The sequence below is a fragment of the Cinclus cinclus genome, chromosome 4, assembly GCF_963662255.1.
Source record: "Cinclus cinclus chromosome 4, bCinCin1.1, whole genome shotgun sequence".
Classification (NCBI taxonomy): Eukaryota; Metazoa; Chordata; class Aves; order Passeriformes; family Cinclidae; genus Cinclus; species Cinclus cinclus.
In genome coordinates this window covers 27,431,278-27,456,046 of record NC_085049.1, presented here as the reverse complement: position 1 = coordinate 27,456,046, position 24,769 = coordinate 27,431,278, and the positions used below count along the sequence as shown (strand labels likewise).

The following is a 24,769-nucleotide window of genomic DNA, read 5'->3' as shown; positions in this document are numbered from 1 at the left end:
AGCCAGAAAGACATGTAAGGAAATAATTAAAGGCAATAATTTTTATAATTCTCTTTGGTTAAGGCAAGGGCTGGCATCTTCCTGAGTCCTCTCATCTCAGAAGTTCATATTGCTATGTTCAAAGCAACCTGTGCTACCAACAGCAACAATGATCTCTGAAAATACTCACAAGCCAAACTGCAAGGTAGAAATAGCAAGAGAGATGGCTTGAGACCACATAGAACATTTTCATCAACTGAACAAAATTGAATCAAAGAGCCTCAGAAGAATGGCATCCTCCAAGTTCTCCCTGAAGTCTCTCTTCAACAGGAGCACTGGGTCTTCTCCACAGTTGGACTGGCAATCACTGGCCTGGAGTCAAGACTGAAGCTGTTTGGAGGGTTCTCCCCATGAAGCTGTAAGGTATTTCGGGCTATCAGCTCCTTAGCCATTAATGTGAACACCTCTTCTATGTTTTGAGCTTCTTTTGCTGATGTTTCCAGCACAGCTAAGAGCCCATGCTTCTCTGCCAGGGTGCAGGCATCTTCAAACAGCACTTGGCGCTTGTCCAGCGAGTCTGATTTGTTCCCTTAGAAGAAGTCAGAGATATTTCAATCACTTAAGTCTTTCAAAAATTTATTTTTAAATGCAATGCATTAATTCAGTTTATGTTAGGAGTAAGAGTTACTGGATAGAACAAGATGTGAGCCACAAATATGGACCATGGTTTAAAACTGCAGGAAATTAGATGAAAGCCAAGAAAAAACTAAAAACCTGTGTTCATCTAATTACTTAGTATAGGTAGTAGGAGTAAAGGATTATTTGGAAGCAACTTGGTCCTGTTCTCTAGTGGTTTTAAATGTTAAGTAGCATTTAAGCTGAATATTTTTTAAAAGAAATCTTTTAGGGCAATGTAAAAAGAAAGACAAGAATTCAGATCAGTTACCTTAATGCCTAAAATACATACTTAAGCTGTTTCTGCATGTATAGATTAAACTTTTACTTGCAGCACTTTAGTCAAAATCTATCATGAAACACCTCAGATAAAATGCCTTTGTATATTTAGGCAGCTGCAGCACATGTGGATTTATCAGTTCTAGTAACTGGCTGAAGTCTACATTTGTAGTTTCAAGACAAACCTTCATCAAAGTCATATCTTGGATATATATACACTAACTACCCTCCCATAAAGTCCCTTATGGTATTTCTAAAAGAAACAAAAAACAAAACCCAACCAACCTACATCACAAAATAAAAAAAAAAAAAAATAAAAAACACAACCAACCAAAAAACAGCAAAAAAACCCCAGCTTGAGGGTTATTTGCCTTCTTAAAAGGAACCTAACCAACTTTCCCTGCTTCAGTTCCAGATAGGAAAGTTAGGTTTCTTAACCTTAACCTCCTGCTAGAAAGGTGTATTAACATGACTAAGAGTAATTAAATGTACAACGACTTCTGCCAATGTAAGTAAAGCAAACAGCACCAGCTTTGGAAGAAAGCACCAAGCTGGATCCTTGACAAAACTTTATTTTTACTAATTTCAGAACTTATCTCTCTTTAAAAAAAACCAACAACCACCACCATCCCCCACCACACAGAGATAAGTCTCTTTCTTTAGATTCATGGCAGAAGTTAGAAGAACTTGGCCAAAGTGCAGTGATTTACACGTCCCCCTGCCCCTGATTCCAAGCACTGCACTGGATGCAGGTCAGAATTCATCTTGTGCTTCTTCCAGATGAAGGACAGCAGAAACCTTACGTGCAGCACAAGCACGGAGGGTGCTGGGAGCAGAGGTAGCAGCTCAGGGGCCCTGCCTGGGGCTCAGCACTGCCCCAGCCTTGGCTGCTGAGCTGCTCTCAGCACACTGCAACAGGCTCGGCCACAGCAAAGGAAATAAGGGCTATAAAGGCTCTGCTATTTTACCACACCACTGCGCTCATTTGCAGCTTCTTCCTTGGGGGAAGGAAGAGCAATAACCATGAAAACCAAGGGAAAGGAACCGCGGCTTCCTACCAGCTCCATTCCCGGCAATTCCCAGCCATTGCTTTTCTCAACGAGGCAGGTTCCAGAGTGCTAGTGGAATGCAAGCAGAATACTCCACGCCCTGAAAAAGCCATCTCCCCATCTATTGTCTTACCTGCTCGGAATCCCATTACAGAGCAATGCGCATGCATATCAAGAGAACAGAGAGGAAAGATGAGAACCAGGAGTCTGTGCATTCCCCTTCTGTCTTGAATTATTGAGCTGCTACATTCCTGTGCATCAGGAGTACAGGGTCAGGCTTACTGCAATTCTAACCTCAACGAGGTGGTCCCTGCCTCCAGCCTGGCAGCAAAGCTTAACGTTGTGTTATTCCAACAAGAAAGGAACAACTGAAAAAAGGTTTCACTGTCTGCAATGGGTTCAGTCCTGTCAAGACCAGGCTATGACTTTGCTCATTTTTTTTAAGCTTAGGCTGAACTGACACACTTTGTGATCTATTTTAATTAGAACTGAATCCTTCCTTAATGCATAGTGTGTAGATACTTCAAGTAGTGGTAGGAAAAGAGGGGGATTTTATATTTATATTAAAAATCCACATAACATAATATTTAAAACTAAAATCCTACCAATTAACATCATGACCAAGTTTGCAGCACCATACTTTTCAATTTCATGAACCCAATGAGGAATGGATTCAAATGTGGACCTCCTAGTAAGGTCATAGGCAAGGATGGCCCCGTGGGCACTCCTGTAATAAGACTGGGTTATTGTCCGGAAGCGCTCTTGACCGGCTGTATCCCACACTTGGATCTGTAAGAGAAAGGACAGAAGTTATAAAGAGCATTGAATACAACTTTCCTACATGCTTGCCCTCAGGATTTGAAGCCCTATGTCTAGAAGGCAGCCAGACCTGTCCCGGCTCACTCCACTACCCCAGAGTGGCTTTGCCCTCTCTAGATTTGAAAAGCCATTTACAAGCCTGTGGAATCAGTCTTCACAGGCCAAAGAGAAAGCTCCAAGGGCAAACCCAGCTTTGCAAAGCGGCCAAGAAACCCATTTTCAACAACTGTAGTAAAAGATATAGAACATTATTGCCTTTGGATAGCAAATAAAGAGCAAAGAACACTAATACAGGACCGGGCAGAGCAAATCTATATATAAAGGCCAGGCATCCTAACTTTCATCTGCACACAGAGAGAAGTTCTAGTCGACAATTTCTTCTGGTGTTTATCTTGGAAGTCTTCTTCCCTCAAATTAAGTACACATCAAAGTGGAGCCTTTGCAAACTTTAAGGGTTTTCTCTCCTTGGTGTCCCAGCTCAAACCCTCACACCTCTGGAGGGAAGAGACATCCTCTCCAAACTACAGCCGTCTTCCCAAGAACTCCCTGCAGGCAAAGCACAAGCCCTCTCCCCAGGTAGATGCAGAGAAGTCACGAGATCAAGTACGCACCCAAGTTAGGGTGATTGCTTCCCCCAGGGCATCTTCCTGAGAGAAAACTCCACTGGGAAACAGCCGTGCTTAGAAAGGCAGTCAGCTTTTGCCAGCTGCCCTCAGCAGGGCCAAGCAGGAGGAGCTGAGCGTCCCGGCACCTGCACGGGCAGGGTGAGGACGGCACGGCCAAGGCGCTGCTCGCCACAAGGCTCGGGCTCGCTCCCGACACCGACCTTCACTTTCTTGCCGTCGATGTCCATCGAGCGCACGGTGAAGTCCACGCCGATGGTGTTCTGCTGCTTCTCGTTGTACTGCCCCGTCTTGAAGCGGTGCACCACGCACGTCTTCCCCACGTTGGAGTCGCCGATCAGGATGATCTTGAAGAGATAGTCGAAGGCATCGTCCGCGCCGGAGCCGGGGAACGGCATCACGACTGCCGGGCGGACCCGCGGCGAGCGGGGGGAGGAGGAGGAGGAGCCGCAGGCCCGAGGAACGAGCCCCGTGCCAGGCGCTCACCGGCCGGCGCTGCCCTGCCGGGACAGGTAGCGCCGCTCGGAGCCGCGGGGCCGCCGGGAGCTGTAGTCCGACCCCTTCCCTCCCTTTTCCGCCGCCCCGCCCCGGGCTGGGCCCGGCAGCGACCCGCACAGGGGGCGGGCAGGGCTCCGGCGGCGGCCAAGCCGGACTACAGCTCCCGCCGCTCCGCGGGGCCGCCCGGAAGAGCCGCCCCCGCCCCCCGGCTTCCTCCGGCCGCGCTGGGCGCTGCACGGTACGCGGGGCCGGGCGCTCCCCGGGGCGCGGGCGGCGGCTGAGGCGGGGGCCTCACGCTGAGGCGCGGGGACGGGGCCGCGGCCGCGGCCGGGGCGGTGGCGGAGCCGGACCCGGACCCTGCCCTGCCCTGCCCCCTCCGCTCCGCTCCCCGCCCCGCCGAGGACGTGGCCCCAGTGCCGGGAGGGAGCCGCGTCCTCCTCCTCTGCCGGGCCGGATCGTTCTCGGAGCATTGGGGTGCTCGAGGCAGCCCCTTGTTCTTGCTCCTGGACAGCAGCACCCGGCTGGGCATCCTCGGTGACAGACGGTCTGCGGGGGCTGGCTGTGGAGAGCCCTGGGCGGGCCTGGGGTTGTGCCACTGTTCTCCTGTCCGTTGGGAAAAATGGCATAGCAGCGTGGGCGTTTGTTGGTTCGGGTTTTAATGGGGTTATCCATGTTTGGTTGTTTTGTTTTTATTTTTTGGGTTTTTTTGTTTTTTTTTTTTTTTTTTGTTGTTGTTTTTTAATTACTGCTATTATTTTGAAGAGAAAATCCCTTCGTTTGTTTTGCACTTTGGAATGTTGAGGCTGTGCTTTCCTGCCGGCTTTGGAGGGCAGTAGGGTAGCATTAAGGGTGTTTGTTTTGAACTTAAGGTGTCTTATTTTGACTTTAAGTGAAAGGACAAGGTAGAACACCAAAGAAAGCTTAACAAATAAGGGTGAAAGCCTATCAAAAGCTTACTCAAAATACCGGCTGGTTGAAGGCAAATAGTGCTAAATAGTTAACCAAGGCTATCTAGCACTCTAAAAGCACTCCCTTTCTTAAAGGCATGTGCTTCATTGTCTTGAATTCTGCGGGTCATCCTACTACTGACCTTTTGCTTCTCCACTGCAAAGTTACTGTGATGTTCTCACAATAACCGGAAGACTAATTTTAAAGAAGAAACTGGTTGCAGACTTTTCTAGCCAAGGAAGAATGCCAGTTTTGACTCTAGAAAGGGTAGGATCAGGAAAGAGGGAAAACAAAATCTTTCGTGGTTATCTCTACATTGTGAAAGTGTCCTGTGCCAGAAGATCTTCTAGAAAGCCAGCTGAGATTGGGAAGCTCTGAGGAACAGATTGTTTCAATAGTAAATGCTATTAAAAAATAGATGACTTTAAGGTCAAACCAGGCCTTAGCTTTAAAAGGACTTGGTATCTTGGACAAATAAGATCTATATTTGCATGTGTTGACATGAAGCAAGTAGTAAATCTCGTGCTTGGGGCTGCAAACTGATTACCCAAGGAAGGAACTTTTCCCCACAGCATTGCACAACTCGCAGTGTTTTGCTTTGCTCAGGACAGCTCTGTTTTCTGCCTAGTGGGAGGGGACAGAGAGTCAAGGAAGTTGTGTTTGACCAGCAGACCGTGTGGCTCACAGGCCTGTAAGGACCATGGAGCTGGGAAACTGGAGTGCCTTGGCTTCCCTTCTCCAAGAAGCTTGTGTGGGGGACAGCCCTGAGCTGTAGGGTTGTTGCAGCCTGAAAGGGAGTAGCACTGTGTGATACTTGTATGGGTGCTGAGTCTTCATTCACTGATGCTGAGAAATGGTCTGGTACCTCAGGTGAAGGTAGTCAGGTGCCAAGACTACTTACAAAGTTGCCTCTTTGAGGGCTAGTCTTGCCTTCTCACAGCTCCAGTTGTAGTCACTTTTTTTCCCTCTGTGTGAACCCAAGGAGTCTATAGACACGTGTCCCTACAAGGAGGTGCTGGCACACCCAGGTGCTGTGTGCCAGCTGGAGCAGAGGCAGTGTGGCTCAAGAGCACATGGGCTGTGTAGAGACAGATGGTATCAGGTCATGTACGGACCTTGCATTTGTCCTGGATGAGAATGGTGGTATTCAGGTGTGGTGTAGGATAAATGTAACACCAGTGTCTCAAAGCTGTCATAGCTGGGTCGGTGTTACTCAGAGGATCTCTATGCCACACTCTGTTTTGGAGGTCAGATGTGATGTCAGTTACCATGATGGTTCACACATCCAGCAGTAGCTGGATATTGGTGTTGATCAGGTGTGTGTCATCACTGAGAGAACAGGGAAGGGAGACTGCCTGCAGTGAAAGGTGTCTTGATGAAGCCTTTAAGAGGAGGAATACAAAGTCTGTGTGAAATAAAGGATTTTCAGCAGCAGAAATTTGGATGAGAGTGTCTGGGCAATGGCTTCTGCTTTTTCCAAGTGAGGTTATGAAGCTGAACTTGAAAAGTCTTCTGTCAGATGTGCAAGTAATTACAAACAGGGCCTGTGGATACAAAAGGACACAAAGCATTATATTCTATCTTATTTCAGTGATGATCCTTTGGGGGAACAGGGGTGGTGTTTTATTTTACCTCTCCTCAGCATTCAGAATATTTATGGTTTGGCATGTCTTCTGAAATGTATGGAGAGAGATTTACCCCATCACTCCCAAGTGGGGTTGTTTCCCAAAATCTGTTAGCAGATATCGTCTCTCAGCCATGCCGGCACAGCTGGGGGATTGGAGTGGTGTGACATGAAGCAGCATGAGGAAAGTGTGGTCTAGTTGAGGTCTAACAGGTCTGTCATGGCCTTCCCTCAGTACTGAGAGTTTCTGGTGGTCTCCAGGTTGAGGCAGATGTCACCCATGTCCTACAGGAAGGTGTGACTTGTTTTGTACTGTACAAGTGAGTTAGGGACAAATGGAGCTGTGATGTCATGCTTGAGAATAAACAGCAAGGATTCCAGCTGTTAGATTTCAGCACTGTCCTCAAAGTTACTTCCCTTTTTCCATCTATGCCAATCCGATCTTGGGTATGTTCATACAACAACATCTTAATGGGGCAGTCAGATCCCAAACCCTTCTCCACCCATAGCCAAATGCTGCTCTTGTGGCTTCATCACCTGTCTGTGTCCAGAGCTTCATCACCTGTCTGTGTCCAGCCACGTAGTAGTGGAAAGCTCTTATTTATGGCCACATTGTAGTGCACCATGTGTGTAAATGGTGCACAGTGGTCTTTAATGGGAGAATGCTGGAAATTGTTAGGTCCAGAGGGTACTCCTTTGGCCCTGGGCACTGAAGAAACATCTTCTAGGAGACAAACAAGAAAGAGCCACAAGGATACTGGGAGAATGGGAGTAATGGGACACCTTAAGCTGTAGAAGTTACTGAGTAATGTACAAATGATGAGATGGGTAGTGGTGTGAAACAAGTTGGAAAAGCATGGCACAGGATTGTTCTGTCTGGGATTCGAGCTGTTTGGGGAACAGAGCTGTACTTCATACACGTGTTTTAATTCAAACTGGTTTTCTCTTCTCCTCCCTTCCCACCTTTTTCTGTTTAAGTGAGAAGAAAAATGACTTAATCACCATCCAGCCCTCGTGGCCAAGGCAGGAGCAGGGGTGGGGCTGCCAGGAACATGGCTGTGCCTGGGAGCTTACGGAGGCAGCCTGCCAACAGAGGCCTTGTGTCCCACTGCACCCACCACCATATTGTTGTGTTCCTGCTGACCTTCTTCAGGTAGGTTGAGTGTACTTCTGCTCAGAGATTTGTATTTCCACCCTTTCCCCCTTGATCTCCAGAGGAGATTGGGCCAGCCTATGTCTGTGTGTTTTCTGGCAGTTATTCCCTGCTCCATGCCTCCAGAAAGACATTCAGTAATGTCAAAGTCAGCATTTCCAGCCAATGGACTCCCTCCTGCCTAAACAGCACGGCCCCTGAGCCATATGAGGTAAGGACACAGGGGACAAGGAAGTGCCAGGAAAGGTGAGCAGTTGCCAGTGGACTGAGCTTGTGGGGCTGAAGAGGCCCCTTTAGGTGTTCCTTGCTTCTCAGAATGCTAGTGGAAACTTCAGGTGTTGGCATGGTAGTTTTATGGATCACCCAGCAATGGGGAAATCTTCCCTAGAGGTGCCCAGAGAGAAACTTCTCAAGAAGCTAGTGTGTTCCAATGGAAATGGGGGCCCCAGAAGAGTCTGCAATAGCCAGTAGCATGGAGGAGGGGGAAGAGGGTCTCTTCCTCTGAAGTGTTGGAGGCAATAAACCAAAGCAGTTTATGGCTTACAGAGAGTTCTGTGAAATCCTGGCTGTGCTTTCTCTGTGGCGGTGGTGCTGCTGCCACCCTCTTAAAAGGATAGCCAAACTGGGAAAGAAGAGAACTGTCTTGCAGTGCTAGCTGTTTATCCTAAATTGATAGTAAGGAATGACATTTTATCTTGCATCTAAAGGCCTGATTTGCATGCTGAACATCCAGTACCCTCTGTCTGTGAAATCCTGGTTTCAGTTAAAGCAGTGGGTGTTTTGGCAGTGCTTGCTTGCAGGAAAGGAAGTTTTAAACTGCTTGGTTCTCACAAATGGGAATGCAAGAGCTATCTCCTGGTTCCTACCATGGGGTTTTTAGGGCTTGGTTTTTTTTTTTTTTTTTGTAATGCTTTGTCCTGATGCTATTGAGAAGTAGAAGAAATCTCACATTAAAAGCTTGGTCACAGGCCATGAGATCTATTAGAGCTGGGAGTTCCAAGTCAGCTGCTGGAGTGCTGCCTGCATTAGAAATCATTGGTTATTAGAATGTTTGACAAAAGGAACAGAAGGATGTTAAGTGCTGACTTCTTGTGATAAGTGAAAACAGTATATTTGGCTTGTAATTTATTCAGGATTTTACAGTGTGGCCAAAAGGAGTGAGAGTCTCAGGGATGCTAAAATGAAATGCAAGGTGTTTATATTTAGTTCTTTAACTAACATTCAAACAGCTAGTGTATTTCGGAAGCTGTTTTGATTTTTTTTTTAATATATATAGATGATTTGATATTTGGTGGATATTGAGAAGTGTGTGTTTGATCAAGAAAAATACTCAGACTGGTCTTTTAGGTATCAATTTAGGTTACATCTGTTAAACTAAGTGGATGTATGATTAGTGTTGTCTGTACAGGATGTTCTCCTGGAGAGGTGGAATCAAGCTGAAACTGATTATGTTTGAGTTAGGCACATCTGTAGGTTGGGCTTGGCTTGGGTTTGTTTTCTAATTGGAGGTATGGTGGGAAGGGGAGAAAATTTTGTTAACTTTATTAATTCTTCAGGTTTTCCTTAAAGCTTGCTTTTTTTTAACCTAATGTCACTAGCCTTTCTCTGGGGACAAGTGAGACATTTTCCTTTTTTTTTTGATCATATTGAAGCCAAAGTGAAACTCGAGGTAAACACAAGACCCAACATTAGTGACTGTAGTTTGTTGTAAATAGTTTCCAACCATTCTATTTCTTCCCCTTGTTCCTCTTGTGCTCTTTCTTTTCTGTTTGTTTTCTGTAATTTTTTATTTTGGCTGCTGCCACAAATACTTTAAGGGAATTATTCATTTAGTGAAGACAGCGAGGGAAGTACAGAAGAGATGCTGCACATAAAACAGAATGTGCCTTTATTGTATTATTCATTAAAATGCTCATCCGTATTTCAGAGTAAGAAGCTGTCTAGCAGTTGCATGCTTGTTAGAAGTAGGCTTTGTTTTGCCACTTATTTGTCTTGATCCAGGTGAAAGGAGCATTTCTCACTTCTGGTTTGCCAGGCATTTTAGAAGTGAAGCAAAGTGTGAGTGGACACTTTATGACAGAAGATAATGCCAAAATTGTTCTTGATTTGATAACTATAGTGTTGGAGAAATGGGAGCTTGCTTGGGCCAGATGCTGTTCTACTTTGGAGCTGGGGTTTCCGTTGAAAGAGTAAAAAGAGCTATGCCTCTCCCTGTTTACCTGTTGTAATTTTCCCTCTAGCTCTGGAACAGCAGCCATTTATTTCCAAAAGCAGAAGAAGCAACTCTCTTCCTGGGGACATTGGACACCATCTTTTTGTTTTCCTATGCTGTGGTGAGTAAAATTAACCTCAAGCTGCTAAGCTTTGGTTGACTCTTAGTGAGAAGATCACACCCACAATAAAAAGCTTAGTTCAGAGACAAACCTTCTCTCTCTGTTTCTGTTAGATCTGCCCATGCCTATCACCCATGTGAAGATGCTTGTTAACACACACAAAGGAAATACTATCACTTCAGAATTTTTTACACCCCTGTCACTGGGGAGGACTAGTTCTGTCTCTCCAAGAGTTCTCAGTTGAGTTCTTTTGAACAAGAAATGTAATGAGCAGCTACAAGCAGGGTTTCTTTGGTGGCAGGAGAAATTATTAGAATCAAACTCTTAAGTTGGTATAACAGCAGTGTTTGGATCAATATGGCCTATCTATGTAATTTTAATTCTTACAGCTGTAAGGTGCAAATCCTCTGTCTTTATTTAATGCTGTGTTTGTTCTAAGGGTCTCTTTGTCAGTGGCATTGTTGGGGACCGCCTGAATTTACGCTGGGTTTTGTCTTTTGGCATGTGTTCCTCTGCTCTGGTGGTAAGTTGGAACATAATAGTGGGATTTAAAAATCTAGAGTTAGAGTTTTGCTGTAGGGGGGAAGAAGCTCTGTTTCTGTGGAAGTCTGCTCATGAGCTGTAGCTGTACCTCAGTGGTTCCAAAGCCTACAGGTCTCACTTGGTGCTGGATGCATGTACTGCACTGTCTAAAGCCTTAAGCATAGATGACTTTCCCCTTCCTGAAATGTTTAGCTCTGGACACTGTGTCAGAAGGAAATTCTTAAGCCTGAGACATGAACACCTTTTGTTCAAGATTGGTGTATTTGGGCTTTTGGGGATTATTTTGTAATATAACTTAATCTCTTAGACCATGTGTGTTGTTATCGAGGCATTTGCTTCTGAACACAATCTTTGCTTTGTTCTTTGAAGGGCATCCTAACAATACCAGGCACTCATTTACTTATTTTATGTAATTGCTAGGAGGGTATGTGTCAAAAAAGAATGTCTGCTTAAAACAAAAGGTGTTTTGTGTTCAAGTTCAAGCCACTTTAGAGAAGTGTAAATCAGTTTTATCTCATGGTTTTCTGGTTATTAAAGTAGCAGTAAAATGTGGGGAGTGTGTTTGATTTACCAGTGGCTACAAACCCCACTGTGGCCTACTGGGCTCTGCAGACACATAACTACAAGTGTGCATCAAGCACCACACATGTGCCACAATGTGTGTTTTTTGGGTTAGAGCACTTAGTAGTTTGAGACCTGGCTATAGCATTTGATGTTAAGTTTGATGAAGATACACGACCTGTCCGAGGGTTCTGTGTTAGCAGAGAGCCTCATGAATTAGGATGTCAGTACAAAGGCAGATCAAGAGGCTACTGTATGTTTAGTGTTGTCATTGAAACTATTTGTCTTCCTTCTCCTCTTCTGTTATAACTGCACTGTTTGGGGAGACAGAAGTGTTTTGGAGAGGAGTGCCATGACAGCAGATTTGTCTCTGGAGTCAGAGCTGTGCTGGCTCAGCAGAGGGTGCTGTGAGCCCTGTGCTGTGTCTCAAACAATGCCAGCCTGGCCTCTGCCCTGGCCCCTGCATAGCTCCCTGAAAGCTTGTTCCTTTTTTAGCACCACACTCCTGCCTGTCTTTCAGCAGTAGCCTCAGGGTGTCTTCTCTGTTTCCCCCATGCACTCCTCTAGGTATTCTCCTTTGGCACACTCACAGAGTGGTTGCATTTCTATAACAAGTGGTTCTACTGCTGTCTCTGGGTTGTAAATGGCTTGCTGCAGTCCACTGGCTGGCCCTGTGTGGTTGCTGTCATGGGAAATTGGTTTGGAAAAGCTGGGTAAGTTGAGTTTTCTTCAGTGACTCACTTATCTGACCTGCTGAGTAACAGATTGAGCTAAAATTCTCAAACTAGAAAGGCCAACTGTTAGATCATAATTAAAAATTAAGTAGGATTAAATATGCCTTACTTGTTACATTCTCTCTCTCTCTTTCAATTTTTTCTGGAGCCACAGAACAGCCTGGCATGAACACAACTGTGTGTTAAAAGCACGGGTTCAAACTTCAAAAATCCCATAGTGCAGAGTGACTGAAGTTTAATTTTCATACTACTGAAAAACCCGTTTCTATCTACTTAGCAATAAAATAAGCAAATGGTAACTGCGTCATCCTAGGCTGTACTCTCACTCTGGGGTATGCGGATATGCTCTAGTTGTAGTTTGTTACCAGCTCACTCTCCTATAACACAGATGTTTCAGGGTTCCCGGCTTATCTGTTTGGCACCTCCAAGTTATGATGTGTTTTGTTTTAAATGAATTTTGAGTCTTTTTGAAGTAGTCAGGGAAAATGGTGTAACTTTATTCATAAATTAAACTTCACTTAAATGTTTTGTTTTTGTGTTGTTCTTAATGTCATCTGTCCTTGCATTGCCTGCTTCAAATATTTTTCCCCTTCTGCAGGAGAGGTTTTGTCTTTGGACTCTGGAGTGCCTGTGCATCTGTGGGAAATATCCTTGGGGCATTCCTTGCCTCCTGTGTTCTCAAATATGGCTATGAGGTAGGTATTGCTGCCTGGCTTCTAGCTACACCTGCATGTCTGAATGGGTTGTGAGACAGTGGTTTCTTATCCTGTCCTTGAGAGATAACAGCCTCATGTGTCTAATTTCATCTTCCTGAATTCTGTGGAGGTAAGCAGTAGGCAGAATAGAAAGGCTATTCCGTTCTTGACTCTTCCAAGCTGGGAGAAATGAGCCTGAGACTCCTCTGTAAAAGAACTGATGTCATTCAGGAGCTCTGGTGTCACATTATACCTTCTTCTGATTTGGATGGCTTCAAGTGCTCTTCAGAGTCATCAGTCATGGGTTCTGAGTTAACTGGAGTCCCTGGAGCTGGAAGGGCATGGAGGCATAGCTGCTGTGACTGGGAAGAGGCCAGGCTGTCATGTGGCAGTGGACAACTGAGCATGGGGAATGGAGTGACCCAGCACATCTCATAGCATGGGGCCTCTGAGGACAGGCTGGCAGAGCTGAGCTGGTTACTCTGGACATGAGAAGGCTTAGGGTGAGTGCTGAGAGCAGCCTTCCAAAGCCTGGGAGAAGATTGCTGAAAAATCAGACCCAGACTTTTTCCAGAACTGTGCTGCAAGAGAGCAAAAAAGCAGTGGGTATAAAGTGAAGCAGGTATGGTTCCATTTGGATGTTTGGAAAACCATTTTCCTATGATGTATGTTAAGCAATGGAACAAGGGGACAAAGCCTGGAGGATATGTCTTTGGATGATTTCAAGAATCTGATTGACCAAAGCTCTGAGCAACCTTGTCCAAATTTGGTGCTTGACTCTTCTTTGAGCAGTCCTTTCCAATAGAGCTGGCTGGATCTCTGGTTGTGTTGGCTCAGCTCCTTCCTCACTGCAGTCAGCTCAGTACAGATAGGCCTAGATAGGACCAATCTGTTCAGGAGATGCAGAGATCACTTGTTTCCAAGTGTCATGGATGCAGTCTGGGTTGTAGCTGTGTTTGCTCTCTCATGAGGTTGGAATGTAAAAAAACTCTCATTAGAGAGGGAGGTGTATGTGACTGAAAGTGCTTTAAAAAAGAATGCTTTATTTTTTTCCCCTCAGTATGCTTTCTTGGTGACTGCCTCAGTACAGTTTGCTGGAGGAGTCATTGTGTTCTTCGGGCTCCTGACGTCGCCGAAGGAAGTGGGTGAGTGGAAGAGCTGTGCTATTTCAGTCCCTTCATGGAAAGCAGATCTGCAGCTTTCCATGTAGTACTACTCATTCTGACAGCATTTATCCTCAGGGCTCTTATCAAATGGTGCTGCACCTTAGTGCATTTAATGGAGCAAATGCTTTACTTGCCAAGAGCATACTAAATGCTACCATGTGTCACATGAATAGGGTCTGGATATTTTTTAAAGCAAAATAAACCAGCCCGACTCTAACATCTCCACTAGGATATGCCTAATTATCAATTTTTCTTCACTTGGAAGATCAGTGTTTGTTATAGAAACATCAGGCAAACTGATAACTGGCTATTGTAGGAGAAAATTACAGCAAGCCTTAAGTATGCAGTGGGAAAGGAAAATAGTTTTGGTCTGCAGGTCTCCCACAGCGAGATAAGTAACTCTTGGGTTGCATGTGTTTCTTCTCTGAGAAGGTGGTAGGCAAGTCAGAGTGCAACAGGAAAACAAAAGAACTTTGGGGCTTTGATAGGGCTGTGGAGGAGGTTTCCCAGATGCCTGCAAAGGCTGTAAAGTGGGAGCTCTAAAGCTGCCATAAAGTGTGCTCGTAAGAGTGCTCTGCATCCCAGGAAGCACAATGCAGTTCCCAGGCCTTCCATTCCAGCAGAGGCAATAACAGGCAGCGGGTGTCTGAGTCCCTGCTGCTGCTCTCAGCCTCCAAGGGACGTGGCACCCAGGAGCCAGGGCTGAGGATCCCAACCCCTCAGTAAGGGGGGAAATGCACTAATTTGTTGTGTCTTCCAACTAATGGCCAGACACTCAGAACAGACAAAGCCGACGCCAGGATCACACAATACTTTCAAGAGCCCTAGAAGACAAGGGGTAGAAACTGGCGGCACTGCAGAACAACATCTAGAAGAGTTTCTAAGCCAAAGGAGGATGGAGGTATGGGAGAGAAAGGAATTGTTAGAAGGTAGAATTGCTTAAAAGAAGCGAGCATAGCTTTAGAGTTGGGAGAGGGTGAACAGGCTGTGCTCCGTTTTTCCTGTTGCTTATTCCTTATAAAACTTAGGCCTCCCTGAACTTGGAGCAGATGAAGATGAAGTCAGTGTGGAAGAAGATGCCAACAGACCCCTAATGGGCAGTGATGACGTAGATGATGATGACCAGAATTACTCCATTCAAGCGGCTGACAATGACAAAGAGCCCAAGGCCGTTGGCTTTTTCCAGGCTTGTTGCCTTCCTGGTGTAGTACTGGTGAGGACACAAATTCTTAAGTAAGAGCTGACTTATCTGTTGAACACAGAGCTGGGTTTTTGTGTTGTCAGGATTTGTTCACATCATTGTTAATATGCTGACCATATGTTGTAGTGGTTGGTATCTGATGTCTCATGCTGTTAAAATGTTTGGGTTGGGCCTGTTATCCTTGTGTGCATGGATAATGATGTCTGGGTGTGTGGTGTGTGTTGCTCTTCCCATCCTGCTTCATGGAATGCATTTAATGAGCCAGTGAAGGGCAGCAGAGATGCTGCCCTTCCTACTGTGAATTTACAAGGGAGGCTGTGAGCAAAGGTGGCTGTAGGGTGCTTCCTTGGTATGATAGATGCATGCCCTGAGAAGTGGGGTTCTCACTCCTAACTGAGCATCACACAGAACTCTGTGGCACCGATACTGAAGTTTGGAGTTTTTTAGTTATCTTAAAGCAGAAAGCTGGCCTGAAAAGCCTGAATCAGCATGATGTAGCATCTGGCAAAGCGTGCAGGGTGTTTTATGAAGAACAGGAAACAAGGCCTGGTGATGCAGTTTCCACATATCCTTGTCCTGTCCCTTGAAAACTTGTGCTTCTATATCAGCAGTATCGCCCAACTGATGTTTTGAAAAGTAAACCTGTCATTAAAAAACAATGTTAACCTTCTGCATCAGTGGGCTGTGTGCCCCCTGAATACTAGAACCAGTACAAGAAAGGGGATAGAGTGGCTGCTCAGCAGAGCAGTGGGAACTGCCTGGGTTTGTCGTGGAGCAGAACTACTGAACGGGCAGTGTTGTCAGCAATGAGCAAAGCAGTTGTTGATTAAGGCAACAGAAAATCTAGAAGGGATGGGTGCATTGTCAGTGTGTTGAGTGCAGGGCAACCACAGTCCTGTTGTTAAGGCCTTAGCTGAGGGATAGCAAAAGAAAGTAAGCCCATATTGAGTTCTTTCCTACTCTGGATAAATGTCTCACACAAAATGTTAGTGATGGTGTCTGCCTCAGCTGATGTGTGACATTTTTCACTGAGCAAAAAGAGATGGCAGCAACTGAGGTTGCTGGCTTTGAAGTTTGGGTTTTGGGGACATGTTCTACGCCCTAATGTAGCAGCCTGAACACCTCTGAGTCTGAGTTTTATCTGATGTCGGCTTAGTGCCCAGCCAAACAGGGATGCCATGTCAGATTGGTGAGACACCAATACTGAGAGACTCTCCAAAGCCTTGTCAAGATTCTACAAAGAATTTATTTGACATGTTTTTTCTGTAACTCCTCTCATCACCTGCTGAATGATGCAGTGGAAGAGTTTTAGTACAGACAGCTTTCCCCTGAGCCTCTAGGAATTCAGTGTTTAATCACTCAGACAATCTGGTAGACAGTTTCTTTGTGTGTTGTAATAAATATCACTTTGTACAGTGCATTTTTCACACCCAGAGGCAGGAGAACCTTCCCAAACATTCCCATGTCTTCCATGTATGGTGGAAATTAGTTTGTGTCCTGTAAGAGTGAAAAAGCATTAATAAAACAGCTAAGAAGTCTGTATCTATTAAAATAATATAAATTCAGAAGAGACAATTTTGTGGAGTTTTATATATAAAAAGATCTGCTTTTTGAAATTCAAAGTTAAGTGTCCATATGCACATTTGCAGAGACTCAAAGGCTATGCTTTAATACCTTCATCCTTGTTTGCCTCTTCCACTGGGTTCCTTGAACAGCTGTCTTTACTGAAGTAGGGTGACCTGTCCCTCAGCATGCTGACCCAGCACTCCCTGAGAACTAAACTTGCCACACACATATGAAAGTTCTGAAGGAGGAGATCTGCTAGCTAAGGACTAATTGAGTCCAGCAGCCAAAAGAAGGTTGTCTCAGCTGTTGGGTTGGGAAGCCTGTGCTCAGCTTTGGTCAAACCTTTCATCCCATGTCCTGGAATACCTGTCTGGGGAATTATGAGTGAAGCTTTCTGTTCTGGTGCTGTAAGCAGATGAGTCTTCTGAGCAGCACAAGATAGCACAAAGGAACTACTTCACATAACATTTCTCAACATGACTAAATCTCAAGCTTGTTTCATGTCATGTGGCTGGCTCCCTTCTCTTCAAAAGGTGAATTAAATTTTCTTTGGTTTTTGGAGCCTGGTGTCATTTCCTCTCAAGATTACACTGAAAGTGTTTTAACCCATTGCAATCAGTGATAAAAAATAGCCTTTTTGACAGTGATTTTTGTATTCCTGGGTTCCCTTTGATGTTCAGCATTAAACTTTCATGATGCTGCCTTCTTACATGAAATTCAGAAATGCTTCCCCCTGAAAGCTTTAGCTGGATCCAGAGCTTTATGGGAATAAGCAGAAATGCTGTTTACATTTCTCAAGTGCTAACTGCTCGCTGGCCCTCTCTTTGTTCCAGTACTCCTTGGCCTATGCCTGCTTGAAACTGGTGAATTACTCATTCTTCTTCTGGCTGCCCTTCTACCTCAGCAACAACTTTGGATGGAAAGAAGCAGAAGCTGACCAGCTCTCCATCTGGTATGATGTGGGAGGAATCATAGGTGAGTGAGCAGGGGAGTGACGTCTTCTTGCAGCTGCCTCTATACTGTTTGAGAATGAAAGACAGTGAATGCAGTCAGAGCAGTTGTATTTAGTGGGATCTAGCAGTTCACTGAATGTGGGAAATGTCTAGGTTTCTGTGTGGCTGCTTGGCTTTTTTTTTTCCTTAAACACAAAGTATATGACACCTTAAAGAGTTAACATGTAACTCATACTCTTGAAAGTTGCCCCCAGCTGGCATTTTTCTTCACTGACTAGGGCTTCTTGAAAAATTCTGTGTACAAAATGGGGCCCCTGCTTGCTACTTGTTTTCTGACAGGTACCCTTGGGGAAGATTTAGATCTGGACTTAGTGAGTTCTGTGCTGTGTTTCTAAGGACAGACTCATTGCAGATCTCAGTAGAGCAGGCACCAACTGTGTTATATTCAGAAGTTAAACATAATTACTCTTATTTCTGCTGGCTGCAAAACCTGACCTGGTTCCTCCAGAATAAAGAATATATTGTATATGTGTTTAGGCTTCCACTCTCCTGTGCTCAGGTTCTAGCTTTATTCCCTTGTCCAGTTAGCTTTCCTATAATAGACATCCTTGTTTGGGTCCATTCAGGGTCTGTTTTTGTCTCTGTGGCCTTTTCTGCATTAGGCATTCTCAGCATTCTGGCTTTTACCAGCAGAGCAGTTCCTGCAGAGGTACCAGTGGTACGTAAGGTGATTTTTATTGGCCTTTGGCATTCGTTGCATTTAGTTCAACCTGCACTAAGTAGGTGAGACAGCAGGGAATGTGAGGCCCCTGTGTCATAATGTTTTCCCTGTGAGAAGGAGCTGCCTTTTCATGCACTTTTAGTTAAAAAAAAAACAGCCACAGTGTTCAGCTTGCTTAGTTCAGGGTTGTAGTGGTTGTAGAGCTGTGATGGTCCTGTAGGGGAAGAGAAAAAAAAAGTAGGAGCAGTGGCTAGTGGTATGCCAGTAAAAAAGAAGTAATAAATTCCCAGTAAAGCAGTAGGAGTAGTTTTCTCTGCTTTATCTGAGACTTAAATTTACTGTTGTCTCTTTGTCCAGGGCAGTAAGGCTTACCTCTCAGGATTTTAGAGGGAATGTGTATTGATGAGGAGGCCAGAGGCCACTGCACTCAGTGAAACGAGCTTTGTTCAAGTCATCAGCATCCTGAGCCTGACAGTGATGTTTCTTTTTTAACAGGTGGGACTATCCAGGGCTTGATTTCTGATGTGCTGCAGAAGAGAGCCCCTGTGCTAGCAGTGAGCCTGCTCTTTGCTGTGGGGTCTCTCTTTGGATACAGCCGTGAGTACGCGTGTGCCACACAGGGATAAGAGGTTCATTCAGTGCCTCCTGGAGAGAACCAGAGCACAGCCTGTTCTCATTCTGTTTTCTGGTCTTGAAACTGCCTTTTGGTCTGTTTTGCTCAAGTGTGGCACTGCACAGAAAGAAATCTGTTCTCTGGTTATTGGGGGAGAAATGAATTCTCTGAGTGGCTGGATTTCCCTGTACTGCTTTGTTATGGTACTGATATTTCTGGTACTGATCCTTCTCCAGTGTCAGTGAGATTTTTTGGCATTGTCCTTGTGTCACCACCGTAACTGGCAGAGCAAGAAATCTTGGTTGCTTCCCTATACTGTGAAGAAAGAGAATCTGTGGACTCCAGATCTGTGCTGGAGTTTATATACACTACTCAGAGGCAGGAGAAACTCTTAGACTTCACTACTTAGACTTCCGAAAATGGTGAAATTGGAGAGTTTCTGCCTCTTTTATGGTAGATACAGTTCTTGGTGTCCAGCTTTTGAAAAGAATCTTGGGAAAACAGAGTAAGGAGATGGGAATGTGTAATTTCTATGAAACATCTATGAAGCACTTATAGGGGTGACAGGTTGGTGTCTTCACATAATGTCCTGTGGTACAGAGGGATGCCATTTCACTTCTCTGTGTTCCTCCAAAATGGAGTGGTGGTCTAGACAGACTTTTATTGAGCACTTTGAGATCTGTGGGTAGAAATCTCTGCTGGATTTGCACATGAAAAGTGTGGCTTTTGGAAGCATGCAGGCTTACTCAGGTGGTCTCAAAGTAAGATCAGTAAGTTATTATCATTGAATAGCAGGGATTGGGTTTGGTGAAATTTCTGTAGGCTTTTATGCTAACACATTGCTTTAGAAAGTGAATTGAAAGTAAACATTAAATTATTGCTGATGAGGTCTGAAGTTTGTGACTAGGCAGCAGAAAGCCAGAGCCCCAGGTGCCTTGTGCTTAACTCAAAATGTGCTACAGTCCAGGCAGACACAGAAGCCTCAGGTGTTCCAAAGTTTCTGCGGTGTGATAATTCAGCTTCCATCAGCCAGAACAGGAAACCTCATGTCCATTGTGTGTTGCACATAATAATTATAATGGTCTGAGAATATGTGAAGGGAGTGCACCATGCCTTGTGCAGTAACCCACCATGTGTAGACCCTGAGTGGATGGGAGTGAGGAATTCAGGTAATGCCTGGAAGTGAGATACCAGGGAAACCTGAAAGGCACTGAGGGACCATAATGGAAAGAAAGCTGCATGTACACATACTGCTGGAAAGACAAAGGGAACCTGTAAATCTTCAGACATGGCTTTGTAAGGAGGAGTTAGGATATGGGGGTTTGCATGTTTTTCTTTATTGCACAGCATTGTTTGGGATGTTACTGGATTACTACCTCCAGGTCCAATCTCTACTTTAAAAAATGTTTTGGAAAAATGGAAAAAGAGTGAAAGGGCTGATTCAACTGTTGAATACTTTATGATGAGAGAGTTTGAGCTGTGCTTGGCTTCTCCAGAGAGTTGGAAGATTCTCTTCCTATTCAAGTTTTATTTACACTCACCTGGTCTTTCTCTTGCAGGTTCCCCAAACAGCAAACCTATCAATGCTGTGATTATGGCAATTACAGGTAACTTCTCAAAATCCACTGTTATGCTGGTAGACATTTAAATCTGTTGCAGAACAATCAGGAACACTGGCCAGGTAGTTATAAGGTGTGTGCTGCCATCTCTGCTGGTTTTACAGAAAGAGTGAAAACTGGGCCCCAGTTTCTGTTGCCTTTGGAAAACAGCTGTAGGAAAACTGCCTTATAGAGAGAGGTATAGAATGTAGACTGAATAGAATAATGGCCTGGAGCTGAGGGGATCTGCCCTGGCTCGGTATAATGGAGGTGAATTTTTGCTAAAATACCTAGCAGTGATCTGGTATCTGAGGAAGTGGGTATATGGCACAGTCATGAGCTGCAGCTCAAATTTGAGGGTGTTTGTCAGAATCCAAAGTACCCTGTGTGCTATGAGAGGTCACAAGCTTTTTATGCTACCACACATACTGTGCTGTGTTATGGAATTAAGCCTGAATGAATAGAGCCTTTCTTTCCAAACACTCTTGTTTCAGAACTCTCTGTCCTGTTGTTATGGGTCCTTTTTTTTTTTTTTTTGACTTCCATCTCCTCCACAAACCCTTGGAGAATGAGGCTGTAGTATGGGTGTATGCTACTCCAAAGTAATTAAAGTGTTCATGTTGGCTATTTCTGTGTGACTGCTCCAGGTATTCAAGTTGTTCCATGACTGTGTGTTTCAGGTACCCCTCTACCTGCATTTGTCTCTGAGCATTGTCCCTAGACTTAATTCTTGTCCTGAGCTTTCATGGTAGAAAATCTGTGTTTTGAAAGTGTTTTGTTGAGAATCTTCCTGAGCATTTGTTTTGCACCAAGGCTGTTTTCTTGTCACTTTCAGGATTTTTCATCGGAGGCCCTTCTAACATGATCAGTTCTGCAATTTCTGCTGACCTGGGCCGTCAGGATCTGGTGAAAGGCAGCAGCGAGGCTCTGGCGACAGTCACAGGAATTGTGGATGGAACAGGCAGTATTGGTGCTGCTGTGGGCCAGGTGAGGCTACCAAAGGAAAAGAGAGGTCTGGGGAAGGAACAGAAGTGTCTAATGTGGTTACAGATGTTAGTGCATTCCTTAATCCAAAGTTGGGGGGGGGCGGGAAGAGAAGGTTAGGGGTTTTTTTTAAAAAAGAATCAACCAAGGAAACCTGTTTCTAGGGATAACAGTGTAATTAAGAACTAAACAAAATATTCATAGTGCTAATGTTAAGACATTTCAGTAATTCAAGTGAATTTTACAGACTTTGATATCCTGACCTTCAAAAAGCTTTGCAAAGTGTGCAAAAATATTTTGGAGTTTGAGTTTTTTTGTTTTGAGGTGATAGGAAGACCTTCTCTTACAGAAAAGTGTATCTCTGTAACTGAGTAAAATTGGAATACCTATTATGAATGTTACAGTGTTTATGAAGTGATTTAAAATTTGCTCTTATTTGTGCTTTCTCTTTTTATATGTGGATGTCTTTTACACATTCTAAATCCAGCCCCATTTGCTTCAGTAGTCTTTACAGTATGCTGCCAGAGGTCTGAGGAGTAGAGTGTTGCAGAGGAGGAAGGTGACAGTGTGCCCACTGGGGATGTTTTTTTCTCAAATACAATTGTTAGCTACGTGAAAGAACACAGTGGTGCTTTGGGGAGGATTTAGTAGAGAGATCAAAGCCAGTTCTACTCCAGGCATCCTTCAGTGGTGGTAAAATACCCAGGATGCAGGCGAGATGTGCTTTTCTAGAAAGAGATTTGGGTTTGTGCTTGCCATTGAGTGCCTGATAAATACAACCATTCAGTCACTGCTTTGTGAGATAGGTGCTGCTTATCTCCTCTGAACATGGAAAATTACAAGTGCTTTGAGAACAAATATCAGTGCACTGTTAAACTCAGTGTTCTTCTGGCATCGTCTCAGTGTTTTTGTCTTCCCACACACATACCACCTAAACTCATGTCATCATAAAAAGTGGGTCTTTGGTTCTGAGAGATTCCACCTGCCTCCCCTTCCAACACTGCATTTATTCCAGCAGAGACAGCCACCACGTCATTCTGGGGGTGTGTGAATAACAGCGAACGCACAATGGGCGTGTTAGAAATTCAGATCCTGTTTTGATATACCCAGTGGTGAAGAAGGGAGGCCCTTGTGCAGTATCTGAATATAGATCTACTAGTAAGGGGTGCATTTTCTTGTGTGGCCTGGGCTGCCCAACTGAGCCAGGGTGCAGCTCAGAACAGAGTGTAGTCTCAAGTGTCTTGCCTAGATGAAGGGTTAAGTAGTTACTGGTTGCACAGCCCTTGAAAATGTATCCTGTGTAATTTATAAGCCATTCTAGAGCTTTTAGCTCTTCTGAGAGTACTTACATCCACTTATGTCACAGTGTTCCGTGCAAAAAATCTCATATTCAGCAGAGTCAATTTGTCACCCTTTGAAACTGTAGTTCAGTTGTGTCTTTGTGCTGTTCTGAGTTACTGTAAAGCTTCAGGATGGTGTCTCTGCTTTGCTGAAACTGTGGGTTTCATACAGAAAAATGCTGCTGTCCTGAGTCATCTCTTCTGACAGGAAAAGATCAGTTGGAAGATTTTGTGATCAGCTCTCTGTGGAGTGCCAACAGCCCACAAAGTCTAGAAAATTGAAGCGTCATGCTAATCTTCCCAGTTTAATTAATATTTTTTTCATTTCTGCTTAGTATCTAGTGTCTTTGATCCAGGAGAACCTGGGATGGATGTGGGTTTTCTATTTCTTCATTTTAATGGTAAGAAATCACCTTCTTTAAAAATTTTGTCAAAACTCAATTTGCCCTAGGATGTTTTTATGGGAACCTGAGAATTGTGACTTCTGATACCATTCTCAAAGTGGTCTGTGGTGTGGCTTTGCCTCAAGTTCTCCAAGTCAAATGGGTTAATTTTGGATTCTTTAAAGTCATGTTACCCAGCGGGAACTGAGGTTGTAGCAGAGACACAAAAACAGTTGCCCAAAAATACCTGTATGCATTTCCTAAAGCTCACACCACCGGACTTCCAAGGCAGGACTTCTCCCTCCTTCATCTCAGAGATATGTAGTTTCTAATGTTTTTAGAGAGCTGAAGTTAAGCTGCTTGTTTGTTAGGTCTTGAAGATTAGGGAAAAGAGTGATGAGGGTATTGAAACTAAACTGAAAATGCCTTGGCCCTGTTTTGCTGCTGGGGCAGAGAGGTGTTGAGGCCCTGATGTCCTCAGCATCACCGCAGTGGTGAGCACTGGACAATTTACTTGGTCTTCCCTGCTGGAAGAGCCAGGAGATGTCCTTTCATCTGTGCTGACAAGGGAGAAGGCCACTTTGCTAACCAGCAGAAGTGGCAGTGTGGAAGGTCACTGAGGAGCTGGAGATCTCATCCTTATGAAAAGCTGATCATGACAGCTGAAATTGTATGAGCTTTCCTGCAAACTCAGTCCTTCCTCTGCTGTGCCACTCTGTCATTGCTTCTCTTAGCCTGTGTCTTCCTGGGATGGCCCTGGATGTTGGAGCAGGGGATGGCTGCAGCTCTGGTTGCTCTGTGCTGATTGTCCCGGATTTGTTTCTTTCCACAGACGAGTTCAACAGTCCTGTTCATTTCACCATTGATAGTGAGGGAGATCAGGATGCTGCTGCACGAGCGGCGCCTGCGAACGCTGGCAGAGTGACTCCTGCTCCCCTCTGCAGGGACTGCTGTATGGAACTGACAGCTGGGACACTCATCAGAACTCTGGCAGACTTACTTGTTACATCCTCCAGGTCTGGACTGATTCAAAACTACTCCACAAGACTTGATTGACCCACCTTAGGCGAGCTCAGTCATGAAGCACCAAATACCTGTCCTGAGACCACCTGTGTTACAGAGCTGTTCACCTAAGCCAGACAATCCATGGGACTGATGGATTATCCCACCCTCCCAGACTCTTCCAGCAGTCACACCGGGGTCTTCTGTTGGGTGTCTCATTCCTGTACCTTTTCTTATTTATTTCTGGATGTGCTGACCAAAGTCAGCTGTTTGAAACTGACGGTTTTGAGAGGCTGTCTTGCAATGAGTCTTGATGCTCTTCTGTGCTGGTGAGACCATACAGTGCAAATCATGGATAGTCCTAAATTTCAGATCACCTTAGCTTTTAGAAAGGGCAAAAATAATTATTTGGGATTTACGCTGTCCAGTTGTTTAAAAACTGCTGTTGCTAAATCTCTGCAAAGATGGACCTCTGCTATCCCCTGCCTATTAACTGTTACATATTCCAGTAGATTCACATAAAGAAGTTACCTCTGTATTTGTTTTTAACATTTTTAATGATGTTACTAATCTCTGAGAAATGAGTTGTCATTTTTTTTAACTATTGAAGCAGACAAATAGTGTGCAATACTTCACTGTAATCTCTGAAATAAGCCTTAATAGGTCCTTTGTGTCTAAAGGATCCTTGAATGGCTTCAGGGGTCAGTAATGGGATACAAATACTTTCAC

General features: G+C 44.6%; 2 protein-coding genes across 2 annotated transcripts; one reads left to right on the top strand and one right to left on the bottom strand.

Annotated features, from left to right (window-relative positions):
* Window positions 1-16: 16 nt before the first annotated feature.
* RAB19 (RAB19, member RAS oncogene family) lies at window positions 17-3,848 on the bottom strand. Its single transcript, XM_062490971.1, has 3 exons — window positions 3,628-3,848; window positions 2,588-2,771; window positions 17-568 (listed from the first exon to the last, which is right to left on the bottom strand). Exons 1-3 carry the CDS (start codon window positions 3,820-3,822, stop codon window positions 303-305), a joined length of 645 nt encoding a protein of 214 aa, XP_062346955.1. The 5' UTR covers window positions 3,823-3,848; the 3' UTR covers window positions 17-302.
* Window positions 3,849-4,438: 590 nt separating this feature from the next.
* On the top strand, window positions 4,439-24,102 carry SLC37A3 (solute carrier family 37 member 3). Its single transcript, XM_062490970.1, has 15 exons — window positions 4,439-4,466; window positions 7,473-7,647; window positions 7,750-7,858; window positions 9,888-9,980; window positions 10,420-10,503; window positions 11,652-11,797; window positions 12,417-12,513; window positions 13,574-13,658; window positions 14,708-14,892; window positions 17,280-17,421; window positions 18,616-18,717; window positions 20,293-20,340; window positions 21,167-21,318; window positions 22,991-23,056; window positions 23,871-24,102. The coding sequence occupies exons 2-15, from the start codon at window positions 7,547-7,549 to the stop codon at window positions 23,961-23,963; spliced, it is 1,503 nt and encodes a 500-aa protein (XP_062346954.1). The 5' UTR covers window positions 4,439-4,466; window positions 7,473-7,546; the 3' UTR covers window positions 23,964-24,102.
* The last annotated feature ends 667 nt before the right edge of the window (window positions 24,103-24,769 follow it).